We start from the raw sequence: 21,978 nt of genomic DNA on the forward strand, positions 1-21,978 counted from the left end.
CTCATTTCACTGTTAAACTAAATGAAAGTGCATCACTCTTTTACTTTCATTTTCAAAAACAACATAATCTCTTCAGGGAAAACTGATCAAGGAAAACATATGCCTAGAGCCCCTCCTAGTGGTCTTTATATAAAACGCAAAGGAAAAAAACTACAATATTGCTTAATAACTTAATAACGTTCTAAAAATATAAACAAGCTTAGCAGAAGTTATTTTGATAAGAATGATTTCTAACATAATAATGGAAATAGGAACTAGTTTACAGCTTAATTTTTCATCAGGCACTAATTTGCAGACTCTCATTACAATACGCAGTTGTGCAGTTACTTGTTTAAACAGCAATGGAGGCTAAACAGATCTGAGATAAATTTAGAAAAGGAGAATTTATAACAAAAAAGGAAGGAAGGAAAGAAAACCTTATTGGAGCATTTTACTGAAATTGTTAACCAGGACGAATTAAGGGTAGGGTATGTGATATGTAACATCCGTGAAACGCTGTATGTATATGTCAGTAAACTCATAAAGCCTATATCCAACCTTTGCTTGGGTGCTTGGGATGAACGTATTTAATTTCTTGTGTGTGTGTTCGGGAAGTTGCAGGTTAGTAAACGGTGACAATTTATGTTTGTAGGGAGGTAAAGCCTGTGTTTAGGCTAATAAGGAGAGTTTTAGTGGGAGAGAGCATGAGAAATAAATGCTAATAAATGCATAGGCTAATACATAACAAAAACTTAATTTTGGGGCTCATTTGTACAATATTGTCATTGTCAAGTCAATGGATTTTTTTTTTTTTTAAATGTATCAGCATGTTACTGAAAATGTTTTAGCACATTGCTAGCATGTTTTAGTACGCTGCTAGTTTGTTTTAACATGTTGTTAACCACATTTAGCATCTTTCTAGCATGTTTTATCACATGGTTAACATGTTTCTAGCATGTTCTAACATGTTTGTTAGCATGGCTAGCATGTTGTTAGAATGTTTCCAACATTTTGTAACCTGTTTGCTAGCATGTTTTAACATTGCTATTATGTTTCTAGCATGTTTTAGCATGTTTCTAGGTTTTTTAAGATGTTGGTAGCATGTTTTGCTACGCAGTTGCTAAGGTGTATGAGGTGGTTGCTAAGCAGTTGCTGGGGGGTTTGGGTGGTTGATAGGCAGTTGCTAGAGTATTCTCAGTGGTTTGCTAATTTGCTAGGATGTTGCTATATGGTTGCTAAGCAGTTGCTAGGGTGTTCTGAACCACCCCAAGTCTCTGGGAATGTTCAGGACACTGTGATTCAAAGATATGAAGCATTTGCTTTGCAGGGACCACTAATAATAATTATAAGTATGTGAGATAACAATAGTGATGCTTTTCTATGCAAGCACAACTAATACGTTTAAATATATAAGTCAGCATAATTACAAATAAACAATAAACAGCAGTCCAGCACTTCACACTCCAAAGAGCTAGATCATTTTCTTCTCAACTTATGATCCAAGATCCGTCAATAGCTCAAAGATGTAGGATCATACTCCCAAGAGCAACTCAAGTTATTATGAAGGCAATGGCAGCATTAATTAGGGGTTCAAGCACGAAGTGCTGAAACCCTATTGTAATTGTACTGATTTTTATTAGGGGTTCAAGCACGAAGTGCTGAAACCCTATTGTAATTGTCCTGATTTTTAGGGGTTCAAGCACGAAGTGCTGAAACCCTATTGTAATTGCCCTGAGTTTTAGGGGTTCAAGCACGAAGTGCTGAAACCCTATTGTTATTGTAAGGATTTTTATTAGGGGTTCAAGCACGAAGTGCTGAAACCCTATTGTAATTGCCCTGATTTTTATTATTATTCTTCCGCCGTAAAACGCATCGTGCAGCCCAAACCGTAAGTGCTGGAGACTTGAAACTTTGCCAGATGGTAGTACAAAAATCGAGGAGAGGTTATCAAATTATGACCCCGATTGGCCCATAGGTGGCGCTATAGCAACCAAAAGCGTGAAACTGCTCATAACTCCTAGACCGTAAGTCATAGACTCAAATGTCTTATATCAGTGGAAAGCTGGACGCCTGGCGAACAAAACGTATATCTCCGATTTTTTTTTTCGCCATGATAGATTTTCCGCCATTTAGAATTTTGTCAAAAACCTACTTTTGCGAACTAGTCCTAGGTTTTTCGCCCGATCGGAACATAACCAGTGCAGAAATGTTCTCTAGAGACTGAAGATCAATAATTATCGAAAAAAAGTCGAAATTTCGATTCACGGACGCTAAGGGGCGCCAAAACGAACGTTGTGGGAGGGGCCTATTTTACTAAAATGGCTATAACTCCAGAAGTAAATGAGGTATCTTCACCAAACTCGGTACACATATGTATGAGCTCAATATGAGGTAACAGTAAAAAAAATCGCGGCGGTTGGCCACATGCTGGCGCTATAATATGAAAAAAACATAAAACAGGCTTTAACCACCTGACCGTTAGTCCGATTGACTTGAAAATTGGTATGCAGTGTCTTGGTCCAAGGTGTCATGTATGTCTATGAGGACATTGGCGTATCTAAAAAAACATGGCCGCCATCGGCCAATGAAGTTTGACCACCTATTAGACAAGGTTAACGGAGGCCGATCGGAACGAAACTCGGTGGGCATGTTCTACTCATGGCCCTAGAGGTCTGTAAGAATTTTAAAAGAAATCGGCCACTAGTTGGCGCTAACGAGTTTTATGGCTCTGTAATCACGTGGTGTTACACTTATTGTCACAAAATGCATACCATTTGATAGATCTCCTCTTGTTGAACAACTTTGCCTCAAGAACCATTGCTGTCAATCAAACCGTTCATTAAATATTCGTAATTATGTTAAAAACCTACTTTTGCGAACTAGTCCCTGGTTTTTCGCCCGATCGGAACCAAACCAGTCTAGGACAATTCTATGGACTCTCTAGGTCAATAATTATCAAAAAAAAGTTGAACTTTTGCATTTTTCGCATGGCTATAATTAGGGATGGGCATGATTAATCGACGATCGATAATTGATCGTTAAGAATTTCGTCGATCACGTTTATTTGTTATCGATTAAACTAATGCAGGTTGCGTTGCATAGAGTGTGAGTCTTGAAGCAATGGAATTAATTTTTTCGCGGAGTTACCTGTGCATCCCGGCAACGTCAGTCCCCTCAGAGCGGGTGTTTTCGGCGGCTGGACTGGCTGTCACCAGGTTGCGGTCGTGTCTGATCCCAGATCATGTCAACATGCTTATCTTTCTCAACAGAAATCAGACTGGTGCAGAAGTTCTATGGGAACGTCATGCGTTTTCTCAGATCGGATAGCTATCTGAATTATCAAAACGATTCCATTTAGGCCACACCTGGTCACATAAATGTGTTTTTGCAAAACGAATATAAATCCGATCTTGAATTTCCGCGCTATATGCAGATTTAAATTGTTGCACGTCACCGAAAGCAACTGATATGAGCTGCATTTTATTGATCATCAGCGAAAATGTCTAAATCAAAGACCGCAACAAGATATTGCGGCAACAGCCCTGGTAAGATCATTTCGGTTCTTTACTTTTAATGAAGATGATTGTGTGTTGATGAATGACTTTCACTTTGATTTGCGATAGTTTGCACGTTGGCTTGATGAATAGATGCTCATCTGTGGTGATGCGTGTTGAAGTAGCGTCGTCATATCTGGCTATAACATGACATAGCCTATAACACGCTCTCACACGTTTATTTCTTAGCATTTTTGGGATAAGTCAAATTTACATATGTGGTTTCAACAACCAGATGCATTTACACTTGTCCAGTTTCGTCTCGAATGCGTTTCGGAGGGCATTTACATTTGGTATTTTCACGATCGGATAACTATCCGATCACAGAAAACGGATGAAGTGGCCATGGGTCTCTGTTTAAGAACGCCGGCTCGCAGCTGCAGGTTCCGCTGTTTTAGAGCACCGCAGGGCATATCTTCAAGTCTACCGAACGTCCAGTTTCACTGCCACAAGTTGATCTTCTTGTAATAAAGATCTCATCGAGGACAAACAAACTGTATTTTTGTATTTTCATTGCATTTTTAATTTATAAAAAGTTAAAGAAATAATGAATTTCAATATAAAAATATGAATGATTAATCGATAGTCGATCGTTAATTCTCCCGACGATCGACTAAGAAAATTTAATCGAATGCCCATCCCTAGCTATAATAGGGTCATAAAGAAAATGGGTGTGGCAAAATGCACTAAAAAGCCTATAAATCATAAATGAAAACTCAGAACTTCACAAAAATCGGTGGGAATATGTGACATAACATCATTAACAAGCATGTCAAATTTTATGGAGATCGGACCATAGTTGGCGCTATAACTGTTAGAAAACTTTAAAACCATATATTTCCTATGGTAAATTGCCTGTATTGGCTGCAAATGGTCTGTTTCATCTATGATCAAATAATTTTCATATCATAATGTTCAAAACTAGTGCAGTACAAATCTCTGGACTCTCTAGATCAATAATTATCAGAAAAAGTTGAACTACTTCATTTGGATGGCTATAATAGGGTCACTTCAATATGTGGCCTTGACCAAGTGTATCTGAAAGCCTATATGTCTTCAATGAATGCTCAGAACATGTGACATAAGACTCTAAACAAGCATGAACATTTTCAGACAGATCGGACAAAATTTGCCTCTATAACAGTTAAAAATGTGAAAATGATATGAATATAATGGCATGTTAAGCCAATAAGTGGTGTTTTACTTCCCCCTGCTGTTTAAAATAGTCATTTTGTCATACTATTTAATATTGTTCTATAATTCATATTTAGACTTTATAAAATCACTCTTTTAACATTTACAATCACCTTTAGTGAAAATTAATCTATTGAAGTATTACTACTGACATTTGTGTCACATTGAGGAATCTGAATCTTGAAGGAGACTTGCAAAAAACAGTTTGATCACATCATATAGTTTAAATGTCTGTATCTACAACAGAATGTGTGTGTGTAGTCTTAGGTTTCTGACTAAATTCTGAACATCTGATTAATAGCTTACAAAGACTTTGTGAAATGTTTATAGAACATTCAAATATATTTTCATAATGACATCCCAATAGCATTGAAAAAAACAACAACATTTGTCTTTGTGTGTGTGTGTGTGTGTGTGTGTGTGTAAACATGCATTATGGAGTTAAAATGGAAAAACTGGTTTGCTTTAGTGCAGAAAAATGGTGAAAATCAAGAAGTTTAAAGTGAAAGTGAGCCAATATGTGGTCTTCTACTGCCCTCTGCTGGCCATTCTACTTATTAATGAAGTCTACTCACATATGATTTTGCATTCATTAGACACTAACAATCACTTATATAACAATAAGACACTAAAAAATCACTTATATAACAATTACTATTGTAGCACAATCATATTTTGTCAGAGTTTATCACTTGATTTGTACTGATACTTCACATAATTGCTAGCAATGTGGTAAATCATGGTAAATCACGCTAAAAACATGGTAAATCATAATAAATAATACTAGAATGTGGTGTATTAAGGTAAATCATACTAGAATCCTGGTACATCATTCTTGAACATGGTATATCATGGTACATCATGCTAGAACATGGTAAATCATGGTAAACTATGCTAGAACAGGGTAAATCATAGTAAGCCATGATAAATCATGATAAACTATGGTAAATCATGTTAGAATGTGGTATATAATGGTAAATAATAATAGAACATGGTAAATCATGGTAAACTATGCTAGAACAGGGTAAATCATGGTAAACTATGATAAATCATGGTAAACTATGATAAACTATGTTAAACCATGCTAGAATCACAGTAAACAATGGTCAATCATACTAGAATGTAGTATATCATGGTAAATCATGCTAGAATATGGCAAATCATGCTAGAATCATAGTAAATAATACTAAACTATGGTAAATCATGTTAAAATGTGGTATATCTTGGTAAATCATGCTAGAACATGGTAAATCATGGTAAACTATGCTAGAACATGGTAAATCATGGTAAACTATGATAAATCATGGTAAACTATGATAAACTATGGTAAACCTTGCTAGAATCACAGTAAACAATGGTAAATCATACTAGAATGTAGTATATCATGGTAAATCATGCTAGAATATGACAAATCATGCTAGAATCATAGTAAATAATACTAGAATGTGGTAAATGGTTGTGGGAGGAGCCTATTTTACTAAAATGGCTATAAGTCAAGAAGTAAATGAGATATCTTCTCCAAACTCGGTACACATGTGTAGGGGTTTAGTCTGGGGTCACAGTAAAAAAATCGCGGCAATTGAACACTAGGTGGCGCTATAACATGAAAAAAACATGAAAACCACCTGACCGTTAGTCCGATTGACTTGAAAATTGGTATGCAGTGTCTTGGCCCAAGGTGCCATGTATGTCTATGAGGACATTGGCGTATCTCAAAAAACATGGCCGCCATTGGCCAATGAAGTTGAGCACCTATTAGACAAGGTTAACGAAGGCCGATCGGAACGAAACTCGATGGGCATGTTCGACTCATGGCCTTAGAATACTGTAAGAATTTTGAAAGAAATTGGCCACTAGTTGGTGCTAACGAGTTTTATGGCTCTGTAATCACGTGGTGTTACACTCATCCACACAATATGCATATCATTTGATAGATCTGCTCATGCTGAACAACTTTGCCTCAAGAACCATTGCTGTCAATCAAACCGTTCATTAAATATTCGTAAACATGTTAAAAACCTACTTTTGCGAACTAGTCCTAGGTTTTTCGCCCGATCGGAACCAAACCAGTCTAGGAAAATTCTATGGGCTCTCTAGATCAATAATTATCAAAAAAAGTTGAACTTTTGCATTTGGATGGCTGTAATAGGGTCATTTATAAAATGGGCGTGGCAAAATACATTAAAAATCCTATAAATCCTAAATGAAAACTCAGAACTTCACAAAAATTGGTGAGCATATGTGACATAACATCATTAACAAACATGCCAAATTTTATGGAGGTCGGACCATAGGTGGCGCTATAACTGTTAAAAAGCTTTAAAACCATATATTTCCTATGGTACATTGCCTGTATTGGCTGTAAATGGTCTTTTCCATCTATTATGTCAGTGGTTACATGCTTGCTAAATAAAACTTACTTTTGATGCTTTTGTGCTTAAAAACCTTAAAGGCCTTAATAGCTTGAACCCCGATAAATGCTGCTTGCAGCTTTAATTATTATTGGTTTCTTCAGTTTCGTGTGCTGCTAGCCTGCTAGCTGTTCAGCCTTTGTACAAACAATTTATACTGTCCTTGTACTGTATAACATTTGCTCACAGTATTATATACATAACATTAAATGAATGTAATTCAGTTAATGTATTCTTTCTCTGTTTTTGTTTTGTTTTGTTTTTTTCATTCTCAGTGGGGATCGAGTGTGTTTTTGTGCTACAAGAAGTCAGTGTCCGCCTCCAACTCCATCCCTTATAAGGCTGGTAAGTCTCCATCTCTGCCTCTATTTCTGATTCTGCCTCTTTCTCTCTCTCTGTCTCTCTCCCTCCGTCTCTCTCCCTCCATTTATTTGTTCATTTCTTTGATCTCAGGTGTTTGATTTTAGCTGTCAGAATCTTTCTGACAGTGCTCTAAAAAAATAGGCCTACTTGTAAATATCACCACTAGGGTTGCCAACTGTCCCGAATTAGCCGGGACGTCCTGTATATTGGGCCTAATTTATTTGTCCCGTATGGGACCTCCCTTGTCCCGTTTATTGACTACTACGCTGATCTAACCACGCACTGACTGATACAACAGCAACATGACACTTGAGAATGATCACGACACCAGTCATCATCCAATCACAGTCCACACTCATAGACCATACGAAGAACAAACTCTAAATTGAGCATTAATTATTCTTTTGGGACAAATCATTGTTTGATTTGCGAACAGAATCCTCTGCTGTCTGGTCGCTCCCGGTTCGATCTAGACTCGCGCTGGCAAATCCCTTTCACTGTCACGTTCTCACTGGTTCGCGTTTTTGAAGTTTGCGCAGAAAGAACTTAAGAGTTTTCTGTTAAAACAGTGTCGTGTTAGCTAAGTTAATAACTAATGATCGTTGCGACGGAAGTGAATCAGTCAAACTAACTTTAGCTGGACAATAACTTTATTCTAGAGCTGCTCTAAAGCCAAAACAATCTCTGTTACTTTAATTTCCTATTATCAATGTAAAGCCGCTTTGGAACAATCTACATTGTTAAAAGCGCTATATAAATGAAAATGACTTGACTTGATTTGACTGTCCGACCGGGTTTTGATTTCGGCAAATCAGTTTTAACGAATTCAAACAACGTGATTATTGTTCATGAGTCCAACATCCAGCCACGCAAGAAAACATGAAATCTTCCTGAGGGAATAATATGCTGATGTGATTTGCTGCCCAAGAAACATTTCTGATTATTATTAATGTAAAAAAAAAAAATCAGGATTCTTTTATGAATAGAAGGTTCAAAGTAGATTTATCCGAAATAAAAAACTTTTGTAACATTAGAAATGTCTTTACTGTCACTTTTGATTACTTTAATGCATCCTTGCTGAATAAAAGTAGGCTATTACTTTCTTTAATTTCTTTAAAATGTAGTGTATAATGTTACAAAAGCTTTCTATTTCAAATAAATGCTATTAATTTGAACTATGGTTTGTGTGTAATGTGACTTTTTTTGTGTGACCTTAAAATTCGTTTTAGAATTAAATTGTACATAAATAGGTTAAGCAAAACAAATGTGTTTATGTCTGATAACCTTTTAAACACATACGAACCTGAAATGGCATATACTGTTTGATAGGCTACAGTACAAATATTTTGAGTGTCCCTTATTTTCCTGTAAAGAACCACGATTGTCCTGCATTTTTCTTTTCTGAAGTTGGCAACCCTAATCACCACTGCTATTTCACAGTAAACGGCACTCCACTTAGATTTCCTGAAAATGAACACTAACTCTGCAAAAAAAAAAAAAATTGATTAAGCATATAGCAGCCTTCATTTTATAGAAAACATATATGTGCAATGGTTTGTAAAAAGCAGTCTGTCTTCCTAATACAATTCTGTGAAACGTTTCCAGGTCTCTGTGAAACAGTGTCTGAAAGTCCTCCTTTAAAAATGTTACGCACTCTTCATATATTCAATACATCGTTGTGCTCATTAATTATGTTTGTTTGATGTGTTAGTTAAGGGGCTGAATGCGTTCATGCTTCAGTATGGTAGTCATGACCTTTCATCCTAGTTTGTCATAGTTTACTTTCTGTCTGCAAACAGCTGGTTTCTTTATCTCCATGTTACATCACTTCCTGTCACATGCCATTGTGTTAATCACTGAGAAACAAAACTTCCTGTCTCATCACTTTCAAGATGATTTTTTTTTTTTTTTTTACAACATCATAATTCAAATGCTGATACTATAAGCCAGGATACTAAAGATACTTCCTAATTTTAGAAACATGGCACACATTTAAACACATTGTTTCTAATAAAACTTTGCATTTAAAGGTCTGATCTTTCGTTATCCTGAGGAGGACTATGAGTCATTTCCCCTCTCTGAGTCTGTACCCCTCTTTTGCCTGCCTATGGGGGCCAATATTGAGTGCTGGGCTCCTAGCACACGCTACCCTTTACCCATCTTCTCCACATTTGTCCTCACCAACTCCAATGGGGAAAAGGTAGAGTAAAATGCCTTGATGTTAGTATGATCCTATTATCATTTAGCTAAATGTGTGAAGTGCAAAATTATCAAATGTGCTTTCTTCATTCTTTTAATTGTGGTGACGTATTACATTCCTTAACAGCACCTTAGTTAGCTGGAAGACATTAAATTCTACCTAAATCTGTTCAGGATTAATTGATGACATAGGTTTGAATTACAAAAGTAGTTTTATAAAAAGTTTCTGTGCTTCATCAGGTCCTATTTCTTTTTTCATCTGCAGGTGTATGGAGCTGGAATACAGTTCTATGAGCCATATCCTGTGGACGGCCTCAGTGAGAAACAGAAGATCCAGCTGGGTCTGGTCTCCACTGTGGAAAAAAAGGTCATACCAAACCGCACTGTCAACACCAACAAGTGCATCTGCCTACTGTCCCGCTGGCCTTTCTTTGAGTCGTTCAAGAAATTCCTCATGTTCCTTTACAAGCTGTCAGCCAATGGAGTCAACCCTCTGCCCATTGAGAAGTACAAACAGATTCTTACTTCAACTGTAGTTCACTTTTGTGACTTTTGTGTTAAACAGTACACTTTAACTGTGTCCCAATTTAGAGGCTGCATGCTTCGAAGCAGGAAAGGCCAAGCCTTTGAAGTCTGCGAAGGTCAAAACTGTGCGTTGTTAAATGCGACGGTCTGCCCTATGCAAATTGACTCATGAAACCATTTGTTTATTATATCGCAATCGCATATTGCAATATTGACCTCAATAATCGCAAAATGACATTTTCCCCAAATCGTGCAGCCCTAATTGGGACACAGCTATTTTATATTCAGTAATGTTATCTACTTTTTTTTTTTAAATGACAATAATAGTATTTTGCACAGTCTGAATCCAAAACCTAATGGACATAGGCAATTCTCTTCCAAGACAGCATAACCCATCATGGAACCTCATAAGTGACTGATTTGAAATGCTGTGCATAGATTGTTACTGTGTGTGTCTGACACAATATAATTCTAATAGAATTTTACATTAACATGTTACTAAACTAATTATACAGTAGTCTAATAATCATAAAAATACACAGCACGAAAACATTGGGTGAAATAGTACAGATTTATTTAGATAAAAAAAATTTATTGACAATTTGTAGTGTTTAATGAAATATTTATAATCAAGATTTCTCTCTCTTTGTCCACCATCTTGGATTTAAAGTGATATACTCTATACTGGATTTATTTTTATTGGATTTATATTTACTTAGCTTGTCGCAATTCCTACTTTTTGTAAAAGCCTTTTAATCAGGAGTGTGTTTATAAGGCCTTAAAATGCAGCCTACATAGACAGCTCACAACGTTTAGATTTTTTTTTTTTTGAGTGAACATCAGAGTTCACAGTAACTATTGCTGTCTATAACTGACACTTACACCAATACATAATTAATGTTGTTAGGGATTAGCTTTGCAGCTGTTATATCAGTATATATGTATTAGCAGTAAAACACCTATCCATGTTTTTAACAAAACTGTTAATTGTTTGACTGTGATATCGAGATACGAATTGGGTTAATATTTACTACTTTTGTTTTTTTCAGACACATATCCCACTTCATGCACAATGTCTCTTTCCCTTCACCTCAGAGGCCAAGAATACTGGTTCAGGTGAGGACTGTCTTTATATTTATATATACATGTGTGTATATATATATATATATATATATATATATATATATATATGAAGAGTTCAGATGCAAAAGCCTCTAAGTGCCATCTGAAATTTTCTTCTAGAATGATAATTTTTATAAAGCTTGTATATTTAAGTAAAGTAATTTCACTTAAATGACAATTAATAGGTCATTTGCATTGCCATTTAAGTGAAATTATTGACCTTAAATATACAAGCTTTATAAAAATGATCATTCTAGAAGAAAATTTCAGATGGCACTTAGAGGCTTTTGCATCTGAACTCTTCATATATATATATATATATATATATATATATGTGTGTATGTATATATATATATATATATATATATGTGTATGTTATATATATATACACAGTGAGGAAAATAAGTATTTGAACACCCTGCTATTTTGCAAGTTCCTCAATGAGAGAAATGCATATTGGGTAATATTCATGGTTTATTGAATACAGCATTTAAAATGTTAAATATGTGTTGTGTAATAATATACTGTATATATACTGTATATACATGTGTGTGTGTGTATATATATATATACACATATATATATATATATATATATATATATATATATACACATACATACATACACACACATATATATAGATATATAGATATATACATATACATACATATATATATATAGATATATACATATACATACATATATATATATATATATATGTATGTATATGTATATATCTATATATGTATGTATATGTATATATCTATATATCTATATATATGTGTGTGTATGTATGTATGTGTATATATATATATGTATATATATATATGTGTATATATATATGTGTGTATATATATATATATATATATATATATATATATATATATATATATATATATATATATATATATATATGTATATGTATATGTATATAATTGTTTTTACATTTTATTTAGTTATTGCTCAAGTCTTCTGTAATCATATATTTGTTTTGTTTTTTCCGTCCGACAAGCTGTCAGCACATGACACCTTAATCCTGTCCCAACCTGTTTGTACACCTTTACCATTAAGGTAAATTATTTCTGTGTGATTGAGAAATAGACATACTGTTGCTTTAGATAATGAAATATGAAACAAAGTGGCATTTACTTGAATTTAATTGATTCATTTTTGTTTGGACACTTTCATGGGCTGCTTCCCACAGAACTTTGTAATATTATGGGGTCCCACTTTGACATCACATTGCACAACTGACTATATACTTATATACTATATATACTATATAAATAGAGCACAGCCTTTGGCGTTTTGAAAAGTACATTAATCCATTCCATGATTTTGCTTTTAGCTTGATTGACAGATGCTCTGCTAAAGCAATGCACAGAACACAATGTTAGAGACCTTTTATGTCATTATTAGAAGTGTAAACAATATTTTCAGTTTATTATGAAACTATGGCAGCACACATTACCGGTAGTTTTCTCTTCAAGGTGGAGTGGTGGTGGTTTTACTATCTAAAGATCAGAGAAGGATTGTCCACCCAAAAGTGCAAATTCTGTAAACATATAAAATAAAATTCTTCTGTGGAACATTATAGAAATTATTTGTATTCATAACTACTGTAAGTGTTACAGTGGAAGTCTATGGGGCAAGCATTGCATCGAGATAGACTTTAAAAGGTTTTCAAAATAGTCTCATGAATGAAATATTATGCATGTTAACATGAGATTAGTTTGATAAAATTGCTTATCAACCTTGTCAGTGCAAAGTTATAGCCAGTAATCTTGGTAGCTTTCACACATTACATAACTATCCACAAATGACTGATTACATGGAGCAAACATCGAAATTACACTGGCAGCACATAATCAGAAGTTCTTCCTTGAACAGTAGTTCCACTGTCAAGGCCTGTTCACATTAAGGTTGATAACTATAATGAAAACTAATAAATTTTTTAATAATCGTTCTAATTCCATGGAAATTGGGAATTCCATATCACAGCTGTAACAATAATGACACACAGGAACGATATCAATGGAATCACTTTCAGAATTATTTTTACAGCTGATGAACAGCCAAATCAGAATCCACCTTTTAAAGAGATTGAGCATTTAAAGCGGCAGGCGACATGTTACAAAATGTTATTAAAATGTATTTCTTCCACCAATTAAAACCACTTCTGTAAAATTAGCATCTGATTTTTTGGTTACGTAGACTATTCTCTCTCTTCCTCTTCTCCATTCTCAGTGGAGCAGACTATGGTACACTGCTCATGAATCTGGGCCCAGAAAACTGTGCCACACTACTACACTTTGTCCTGCTGGAAAGTAAGATCCTGTTGCACTCTCTGAGACCAGCTGTACTGACTGGAGTGGCTGAGGCCGTTGTGGCGGTGAGTGTTTGGTAAAAAATAAATAAAAATACTTTAGGGTAAATTCACTGAACAGTTAAGCCACTGTTACACTTTTACAATATTTCACTGAAAAAAACATTTGCATTTATTTTTATAAAGCATTCTAAAGATTCAGATTTAGGTACCCTGATCACAGTGATGTAGTGATGCTGTATAGTCCTAGTAAAGTATGCCAGATTATGGTAGTCTGTGTATATGTATATTGTGTGTGTGTGTGTGTGTGTGTGTGTGTGTGTGTGTGTGTGTGTGTGTGTGTGTGTGTTATTATTTTTTTATATTATTGAATAAGTAGGACATCATCATCATTATCATACTCCTTCCAGATGATCTTCCCATTCCAGTGGCAGTGTCCGTATATCCCTCTTTGCCCTCTGTCTCTGGCGGGGGTCCTCAACGCACCATGTCCCTTCATTGTGGGTGTTGACTCTAGATACTTTGACCTCTACGATCCCCCACCCGACGTGGTCTGTGTGGACTTGGACACCAACACTATATACTTGTGAGCACCCTCAATCTATAAGATTTAACATTTGGGAATTTACTGCTCTATTTGTGCTTTTTATTTTATTTTATTTTATTTATTTATTTATTTATTATAATTTTTTTAGGCATGCTTATTTTCTGCCTTTTTTCCCCTTCATATTTGCAATGTGTTTGTTTTAGGTTTGATGAAAAAAAACACAGTAACTGGAAGAATCTCCCAAAGAAGCCCTGCAAAAGTCTTATCAACTCTCTGGGAAACCTGCACCAGCAGCTTGCCACTGGTAAGATCTCCTTTCACCTTTATAGCTTTATTATTCACTGAAAATATTGCCCTCTGCTGCATCTCAAAAATATCAGAAAATTCTTTCCAAAAAAAAAGAAGCATTTGAGCATTTGTTTCCATACAGTTCGGCGTGAAGCACTTGAAGGCTTGGCAGTGGAGATGACCCCTATCGAGGCAGACTTCACCTGGCATAAAAAAAAGACGGAGTTAGAGATGGAGATCCAAGAGGTGTTCCTGCGCTTTATGGCCTCCATACTGAAGGGCTACCGAACCTACCTCAAACCCATCACACAGGCACCTTCTGATAAAGCTACTGCTGCAGACTCACTCTATGACCTGCAAGGTAACTCCTACAGCTGAATAGTGGACCTGTCTAGTCAAGTCAAGTCAAGTCATTTTCATTTATATAGCGCTTTTAACAATGTAGATTGTCTCAAAGCAGCTTTACAGAGATAAATGTATAATTTAACGTAAGATTGTTTTGGCTTTATAGCGGTTCTTCAATAAAGTTATTTTCCAGCTAAAGTTAGTTTTGATTGATTCGCTTCCGTCGCAACGATCATTTGTTTTTAAATTAGGGCCGCCAAGACGACACCATTCTCTCTACACAGACTTTAAACGCGAACCTGTGAGAAACACTGATGGCGTTCAGATGCGCATTAAGAACGGGTTCTATAGTTATGTGCGTTTGAATATATGTGTGCAGGTTTGGAATTCCCTACAAACCAAACCTAAACAAATTACTGGTGTTTCCTTATAGTTTTGATTCAGAATTTTATTTTATTTTATCAATTCGGGGTAGATACGCAAATTGAGTTTTCCCGACGACGCGTTATCTGGAGAGTGGGAAAGGGATCCTCCATAGGGAGAGACTAGTTGGCCCTTCAGCACTGTGTTGACACCGGGTCCAGGCGAAGGTCCTTCATCAGATCTGGAAACGGCCTGGATCCGGCAGGCTGCGGGAAAACCTTGGGATAAACAAAGACACTAAAATTAGCGTAGATGCCATTCTTCTCATGATGTAACAAGTACATCAGGATTTATGGGAAGTGTTCCCGGTTCCAGCTGACCTAATCTATGCAGCCTAATATTGAATTATAGAAGTCTATAATGTATTATGTGAACGCTATGTCAAAGAGATGTGTCTTTAATCTAGATTTGAACTGACAGAGTGTGTCTGCTTCCCGGACAATGGTAGGAAGGCTGTTCCAAAGTTTTGGTGCTAAATAGGAAAAGGATCTACCGCCAGCAGTTGATTTTGATATTCTAGGTATTATCAACTGGCCGGAATTTTGAGATCGCAATAGACGTGAAGGACTATAATGCGTTAAGAGCTCGCTCAAGTACTGCGGAGCTAAACCATTTAGTGCTTTGTAAGTAATCAGCAATATTTTAAAATTGATGCGATGTTTAATAGGGAGCCAGTGCAGTTTTGACAGAACCGGGCTAATATGCTCATACTTCCTGGTTCTGGTAAGAACTCGAGCTGCTGCGTTTTGAACTAGCTGTAGTTTGTTTATTAAGCGTGCAGGGCAACCACCCAGTAGAGCATTACAATAATCTAGCCTTGAGGTCATGAACGCATGGACTAATTGTTCCGCATTTGTCAATGAGAGCATATGACGTAATTTAGATATATTTTTAAGATGGAAAAATGCGGTTTTACAGATACTAGACACGTGACTTTCAAATGAAAGATTAGTATCAAAGAGCACACCCAGGTTCCTAACCGACGACGAAGACTTAACAGAGCAGCCATCAAGTGTTAGACAGTATTCTAGGTTATTACGTGAGGAAGTTTTTTGTCCAATAATAAGAATCTCTGTTTTTTCAGAATTTAGAAGTAGGAAATTACGAGTCATCCAATTTTTTATATCAGCTATGCATTCTGTTAATTTAGTGAATTGGTAAGTTTCGTTAGGTTTTGAAGAAATATAGAGCTGAGTATCGTCGGCATAACAGTGGAAGCTAATTCCATGTTTCCTAATGATATCTCCTAATGGCAGCATGTACAGAGTGAACAGCAGCGGTCCTAGTACTGAGCCTTGTGGTACGCCATACTGAACTTGTGATTGATAAGACATCTCTTCATTTACTGCTACAAACTGATAACGGTCAGATAAGTATGATTTAAACCATGCTAGTGCAATTCCACTAATGCCAACATAGTTTTCTAGTCTATTTAAAAGAATGTTGTGGTCAATGGTGTCAAACGCAGCACTAAGATCGAGTAACACTAATAGAGAGATACAACCACGATCGGATGATACGAGCAAATCATTTGTTACTCTAACGAGAGCAGTCTCAGTACTATGGTATGGTCTAAATCCAGACTGAAAATCCTCGCAGATATCATTTCTTTCTAGAAAGGAACATAGTTGTGAAGATACTGCCTTTTCTAGTATCTTTGACAGAAAGGGTAGATTCGAGATCGGCCTGTAATTGACTAATTCTGAAGGATCAAGTTGCATTTTTTTAACAAGCGGTTTAATCATAGCCAGCTTAAAGTTTTTTGGTACGTATCCTAGAGACAAAGAGGAATTAATGATATTAAGAAGAGGATCTATGACCTCTGGAAGCATCTCTTTCATTAGCTTAGTCGGTATAGGGTCTAACATACATGTTGTAGATTTAGATGATTTAACGAGTTTAGTAAATTCTTCCTCTCCTATAGCAATGAATGAATCAAATTTTTCCTCAGGGAGACTACAATGCACTGCCTGATGCGATACTGTAGTAGACGGTTGCATAGTTATAATTTTATCCCTGATATTATCAATCTTATAAGTGAAGAAGTTCATAAAGTCATTACTGCTGTGCTGCTTGGAACCTTCTGTGTTTGAAGCTTTCTTTTTCGTTAGTTTAGCCACTGTTTCAAATAAATACCTAGGATTATGTTTATTTTCTTCTAATAGGTTTGAAAAATAAGCAGATCTAGCAGCTTTTAAAGCCTCTCTGTAAGCAATCGAGCTCTCCTTCCATGAAATGCGAAATACCTCTAATTTAGTTTTCTTCCAGTTGCGCTCCATTTTTCTGGCTGCTCTCTTAAGGGCCTGAGTGTGCTCGTTGTACCATGGCGTTGGATTATTTTCTTTAATCTTCTTTAAGCGCAAAGGAGCAACTGTGTCTAAAGTGCTGGAAAAGAGAGAGTTAAAAGTTTCTGTTGCAATATCAAGTTTTTCTAAGCTATCCGGGATGCTAAAATGATGAAACTGATCAGGAAGATTATTAATAAAGCAATCTTTAGTAGCAGAAGTGATAGGTCTAACATATTTGTAACACGGAGTCGGCTTTGCAGCCTTGGCTAAATGTAATTTACACGAGACTAGATAATGATCTGAGATGTCATCGCTCTGCTGCAGAATTTCAACGGCATCAACATCTATTCCATGTGATAATATTAGATCTAGAGTATGATTACGACGATGAGTAGGTCCTGACACGTGTTGTCTAACTCCAATTGAGTTTACAATGTCTTTAAATGCCAAACCCAATGCATCTTTTTCATTATCGATGTGTATATTAAAATCACCAACAATTAGTACTTTATCTGCAGCCAATACTAACTCTGATAGAAAGTCCGCAAATTCTTTGATAAAGTCTGTATGGTGCCCTGGTGGCCTGTATACAGTAGCCAGCACAAATCTCAAACGTGATTTATCATTTTTACTATATATTTTTACATTAAGCACTAACACTTCAAAAGAATTATATTCGAAACTTGATTTCTTAGTGGTTTTGAAAATATTACTATAAATTACAGCAACACCACCCCCTTTGCGTTTCAGACGAGGTTCATGTTTATAACAGTAATCTTGCGGGGTGGACTCATTTAAAGTAATGTAATCGTTTGGTTTTAGCCAGGTTTCTGTCAAACACAGCACATCTAGGTTATTATCTGAAATCATATCATTAACAATGAGTGCTTTTGAAGTAAGCGATCGAATATTCAGCAACCCAATCTTTAGCATTTGCTCATCTGTATTATAGCTGTTTTTTATTTGTTGAACATCAATTAAATTTTTAACCTTAGATAGGTTTAAACATTTTTTGGATTTCCAAAATCGGGGAACAGACACAGTCTCTATATGATGATAGCTAGGTGAAAGAGGCTCTATGTGATAGGATTTATCTGACCTGGGTGACGCGAGGCCGCTAGCAGACGGTCGGTTTAGCCAGTCTGTCTGCTTCCTGACCTGGTGCCCAATTTGTCATGTTTGAGCTCTAAGACTATGAGCCATATTACTAGATAGAAGAGCAGCACCATCCCAGGAGGGATGAATACCATCTCTTTTCAACAGGTCAGGTTTGCCCCAAAAACTTTTCCAATTGTCTATGAATTCTATATTATTACACGGACACCACTCAGACAGCCAGCGATTCAGTGAACACAATCTACTAACTATCTCATCACTCCTGCGAACAGGAAGGGGGCCAGAGCAAATTACAGTGCCTGACATCGTACTTGCAAGTTCACACACCTCTTTAATGTTAATTTTGGTGATCTCCGACTGGCGGAGTCGAACATCATTAGTGCCGACATGAATAATGATCTTAGTGAATTTACGATTAGCATTAGCCAGCACTTTTAAATTTGCTTTGATGTCAGGCGCTCTGGCTCCCGGCAAACATGTGACTATGTTCGCTGGTGTCTCTATTTTCACGTTCCGTGTGATCGAATCACCAATTACTAGGGCACAATCAACAGAATTCTCAGTGGGTGTTTCACTGAGCGGGGCAAATCGATTTGTTGTGGTAATCGGAACGGAAGAGTGGTTTTTTGATCCGCGACTAGAGCGATCCCTCACTGTCACCCATTTGCCCGGCTGCTCAGGCACTACTTCAGCTGGAACCGAATCATGTAAAGAGTTCACTATGCTAGGCGCATCCAAAATAGTATCTAAAGCTCTAGCACTCTTACTATCCTCAATTAAAGTTTGGATGCGTGTCTCTAATTCTGAAATCTTCTCTGTCAGCCTAACTGTCTCCTTACATTTATCACATATAAATCCTACATTGCCAACAGAGAAGTCTATGCTAAACATGTGACATGAAGTGCAGGTGACAATAACAGGACAAGACATTACTCACCGTGTTTGTTGACTGATTATTACTTACCTGAGCTTTTATGAACTCAAAGGCGCGAGCGCGCGAGAGAAAAAATAAATAAATAAAACAGCTGAGCGCACGGGTGGCGCGTTAACAGGCTAGCAGTAGCGAACTAGATGCGAAAGTTCGTCGAGACAAACTTTAAGTTGGCTTGAGAAAGTTTTTTGCTAGGTGGTTGTTAGGATGTTATGGGTGGTCGCTATGGTGTTGCTAGGCGGTTGCTAAGGTATTCTGGGTGGTTGCTATGCGGTTGCTAGGGTATTTTGGGTGGTTGCTAGGGTGTTTTGGGTGGTTGCTAGGCGGTTGCTAGGGTCTTTTGTGTGGTTGCTAGGCGGTTGCTAGGTGGTTGCTAGGGTATTCTGGGTGGTTGCTAGGATATTTTTGGTGGTTGCTAGGGTCTTTTGGGTGGTTGCTAGGCAGTTGCTAGGGTGTTTTGGGTGGTTGCTAGGCGGTTGCTAGGGTCTTTTGGGTGGTTGCTAGGGTCTTTTGGGTGGTTGCTAGGCGGTTGCTAGGGTCTTTTGGGTGGTTGCTAGGGTCTTTTGGATGGTTGCTAGGGTCTTTTGGGAGGTTGCTAGGGTGTTCTGGGTGGTTGCTAGGCGGTTGCTAGGGTCTTTTGGGTGGTTGCTAGGGTGTTCTGGGTGGTTGCTAGGCTGTTTTGGGTGGTTGCTAGGATATTCTGGGTGGTTGCTAGGCGGTTGCTAGGATATTTCTGGTGGTTGCTAGGGTCTTTTGGGTGGTTGCTAGGCGGTTGATAGGATATTTTGGGTGGTTGCTAGGGTCTTTTGGGTGGTTGCTAGGCGGTTGCTAGGGTGTTTTGGGTGGTTGCTAGGGTCTTTTGGGTGGTTGCTAGGCGGTTGCTAGGGTGTTTTGTGTGGTTGCTAGGGTCTTTTGGGTGGTTGCTACGGTGTTCTGGGTGGTTGCTAGGGTCTTTTGGGTGGTTGCTAGGCGGTTGCTAGGGTGTTCTGGGGGGTTGCTATGGTATTCAGGGCGGTTGATATGGTGTTACTAGGTGGTTGGTAGTTGTCACAGATGGTTACTATGGAGTTTTTATAGAGTTCTTAGCATGATCTTGGCATGATTTAACACTTAACTAATCGCTATTAGCATGTAGCTATTCACTGCTAGCATATGTAGCATGTTGGAAGTGCTGTTTGCTAGCATGAGTCAAAAGAGCCAAACCTCATCTCTATACGATGTTCTGATACAGAGATATAGGTCTTGCAAAACGGTTGCTAGGGTACTCAAGTTTGGTTGCTATGGAGTTGCTTGGGAGCTGGGAGCTTTAAACTTAAGAAGTTTAAATTGGTTTGAAGTTTAAAGTAGTTTGAAGTTTATGACAGAGAGATAGATAGATAAATAAGTTAGATAGACACACACACACACACACACACACACACACTCACAGACTACCTCGCTCACACACTCACTCAGACACACACACACACACACACTCAGAGTTTATGAGTTTAGAGTTTATAAGTGTATAAACTGATGAGTTTATAAGTGTATGAGTTTTTGAGTTTAGAGTTTATAAGTTTAAATGAGTTTACAGTTCAGAGTTTATTAATTTATGAGTTTAAGAGTTCATAAGTCTATGAATTCATGAGTTTATTAGTTAATTAGTTATTAAATTTAAGTTAATTAGTTTATAAATGTATGAGATTAGAGTTTATTAGTTTAAATGAGTTTCATTGGCTAATATATATAGAACGGCAGTTTGGTTTAGTCTTCAAGGTATTTAGATTTGAATTTTTGTCGGTTGGCGAGTTTGAATCTGGATTTGAATTTTTTAGAACTCCCCAATGTAAGTCAATGGGAGTTTTTCCGAGTTTTGATCGTCATTTGTAGGAAAACCGTAAGTCCGATCAGTCTGAAAAGATAAAGCAACGCGAGTCAGAACAGTGTCAGTGTCTGAGCCGAGTTTGGAGTATGTAGAGTTAAAGCTCTAGGACGAGTTTCATATAGAAATTTTAGTCTCGGAATAATAATAATAATAATAATAACTAGATGCGAAAGTTCGTCGAGACAAACTTTAAGTTGGCTTGAGAAAGTTTGGAGCAGAACGTTTTTTGCTAGGCGGTTGCTAGGGTGTTCTGGGTGGTTGCTAGGTGGTTGCTAGGGTGTCCTGGGTGGTTGCTAAGGTCTTTTGGGTGGTTGCTAGGCAGTTGCTAGGGTTTTCTGGGTGGTTGCTAGGCTGTTTTGGGTGGTTGCTAGGCGGTTGCTAGGATATTTCTGATGGTTGCTAGGGTCTTTTGGGTGGTTGCTAGGCGGTTGCTAGGATATTTTGGGTGGTTGCTAGGGTCTTTTGGGTGGTTGCTAGGCGGTTGCTAGGATATTTTAGGT

General features: G+C 37.0%; 1 protein-coding gene across 4 annotated transcripts in view; it reads left to right on the top strand.

Annotated features, from left to right (window-relative positions):
• Nucleotides 1-21,978, top strand: part of dennd4c (DENN/MADD domain containing 4C) — a 214,285-nt gene that overhangs the window by 72,983 nt on the left and 119,324 nt on the right. For all 4 annotated transcript variants that reach the window (XM_084404122.1, XM_084404123.1, XM_084404124.1 and 1 more), the window contains exons 4-12: nt 7,414-7,483; nt 9,532-9,701; nt 9,966-10,207; nt 11,275-11,341; nt 12,360-12,418; nt 13,595-13,739; nt 14,084-14,259; nt 14,424-14,524; nt 14,651-14,869. In XM_084404122.1, coding sequence (XP_084260248.1) covers nt 7,414-7,483; nt 9,532-9,701; nt 9,966-10,207; nt 11,275-11,341; nt 12,360-12,418; nt 13,595-13,739; nt 14,084-14,259; nt 14,424-14,524; nt 14,651-14,869 — 1,249 coding nt within the window. The remainder of the gene's footprint in view (nt 1-7,413; nt 7,484-9,531; nt 9,702-9,965; nt 10,208-11,274; nt 11,342-12,359; nt 12,419-13,594; nt 13,740-14,083; nt 14,260-14,423; nt 14,525-14,650; nt 14,870-21,978) is intronic.

The sequence above is a fragment of the Rutilus rutilus genome, assembly GCF_951802725.1.
Source record: "Rutilus rutilus genome assembly, chromosome: 3".
In the NCBI taxonomy this organism is placed as follows: domain Eukaryota; kingdom Metazoa; phylum Chordata; class Actinopteri; order Cypriniformes; family Leuciscidae; genus Rutilus; species Rutilus rutilus.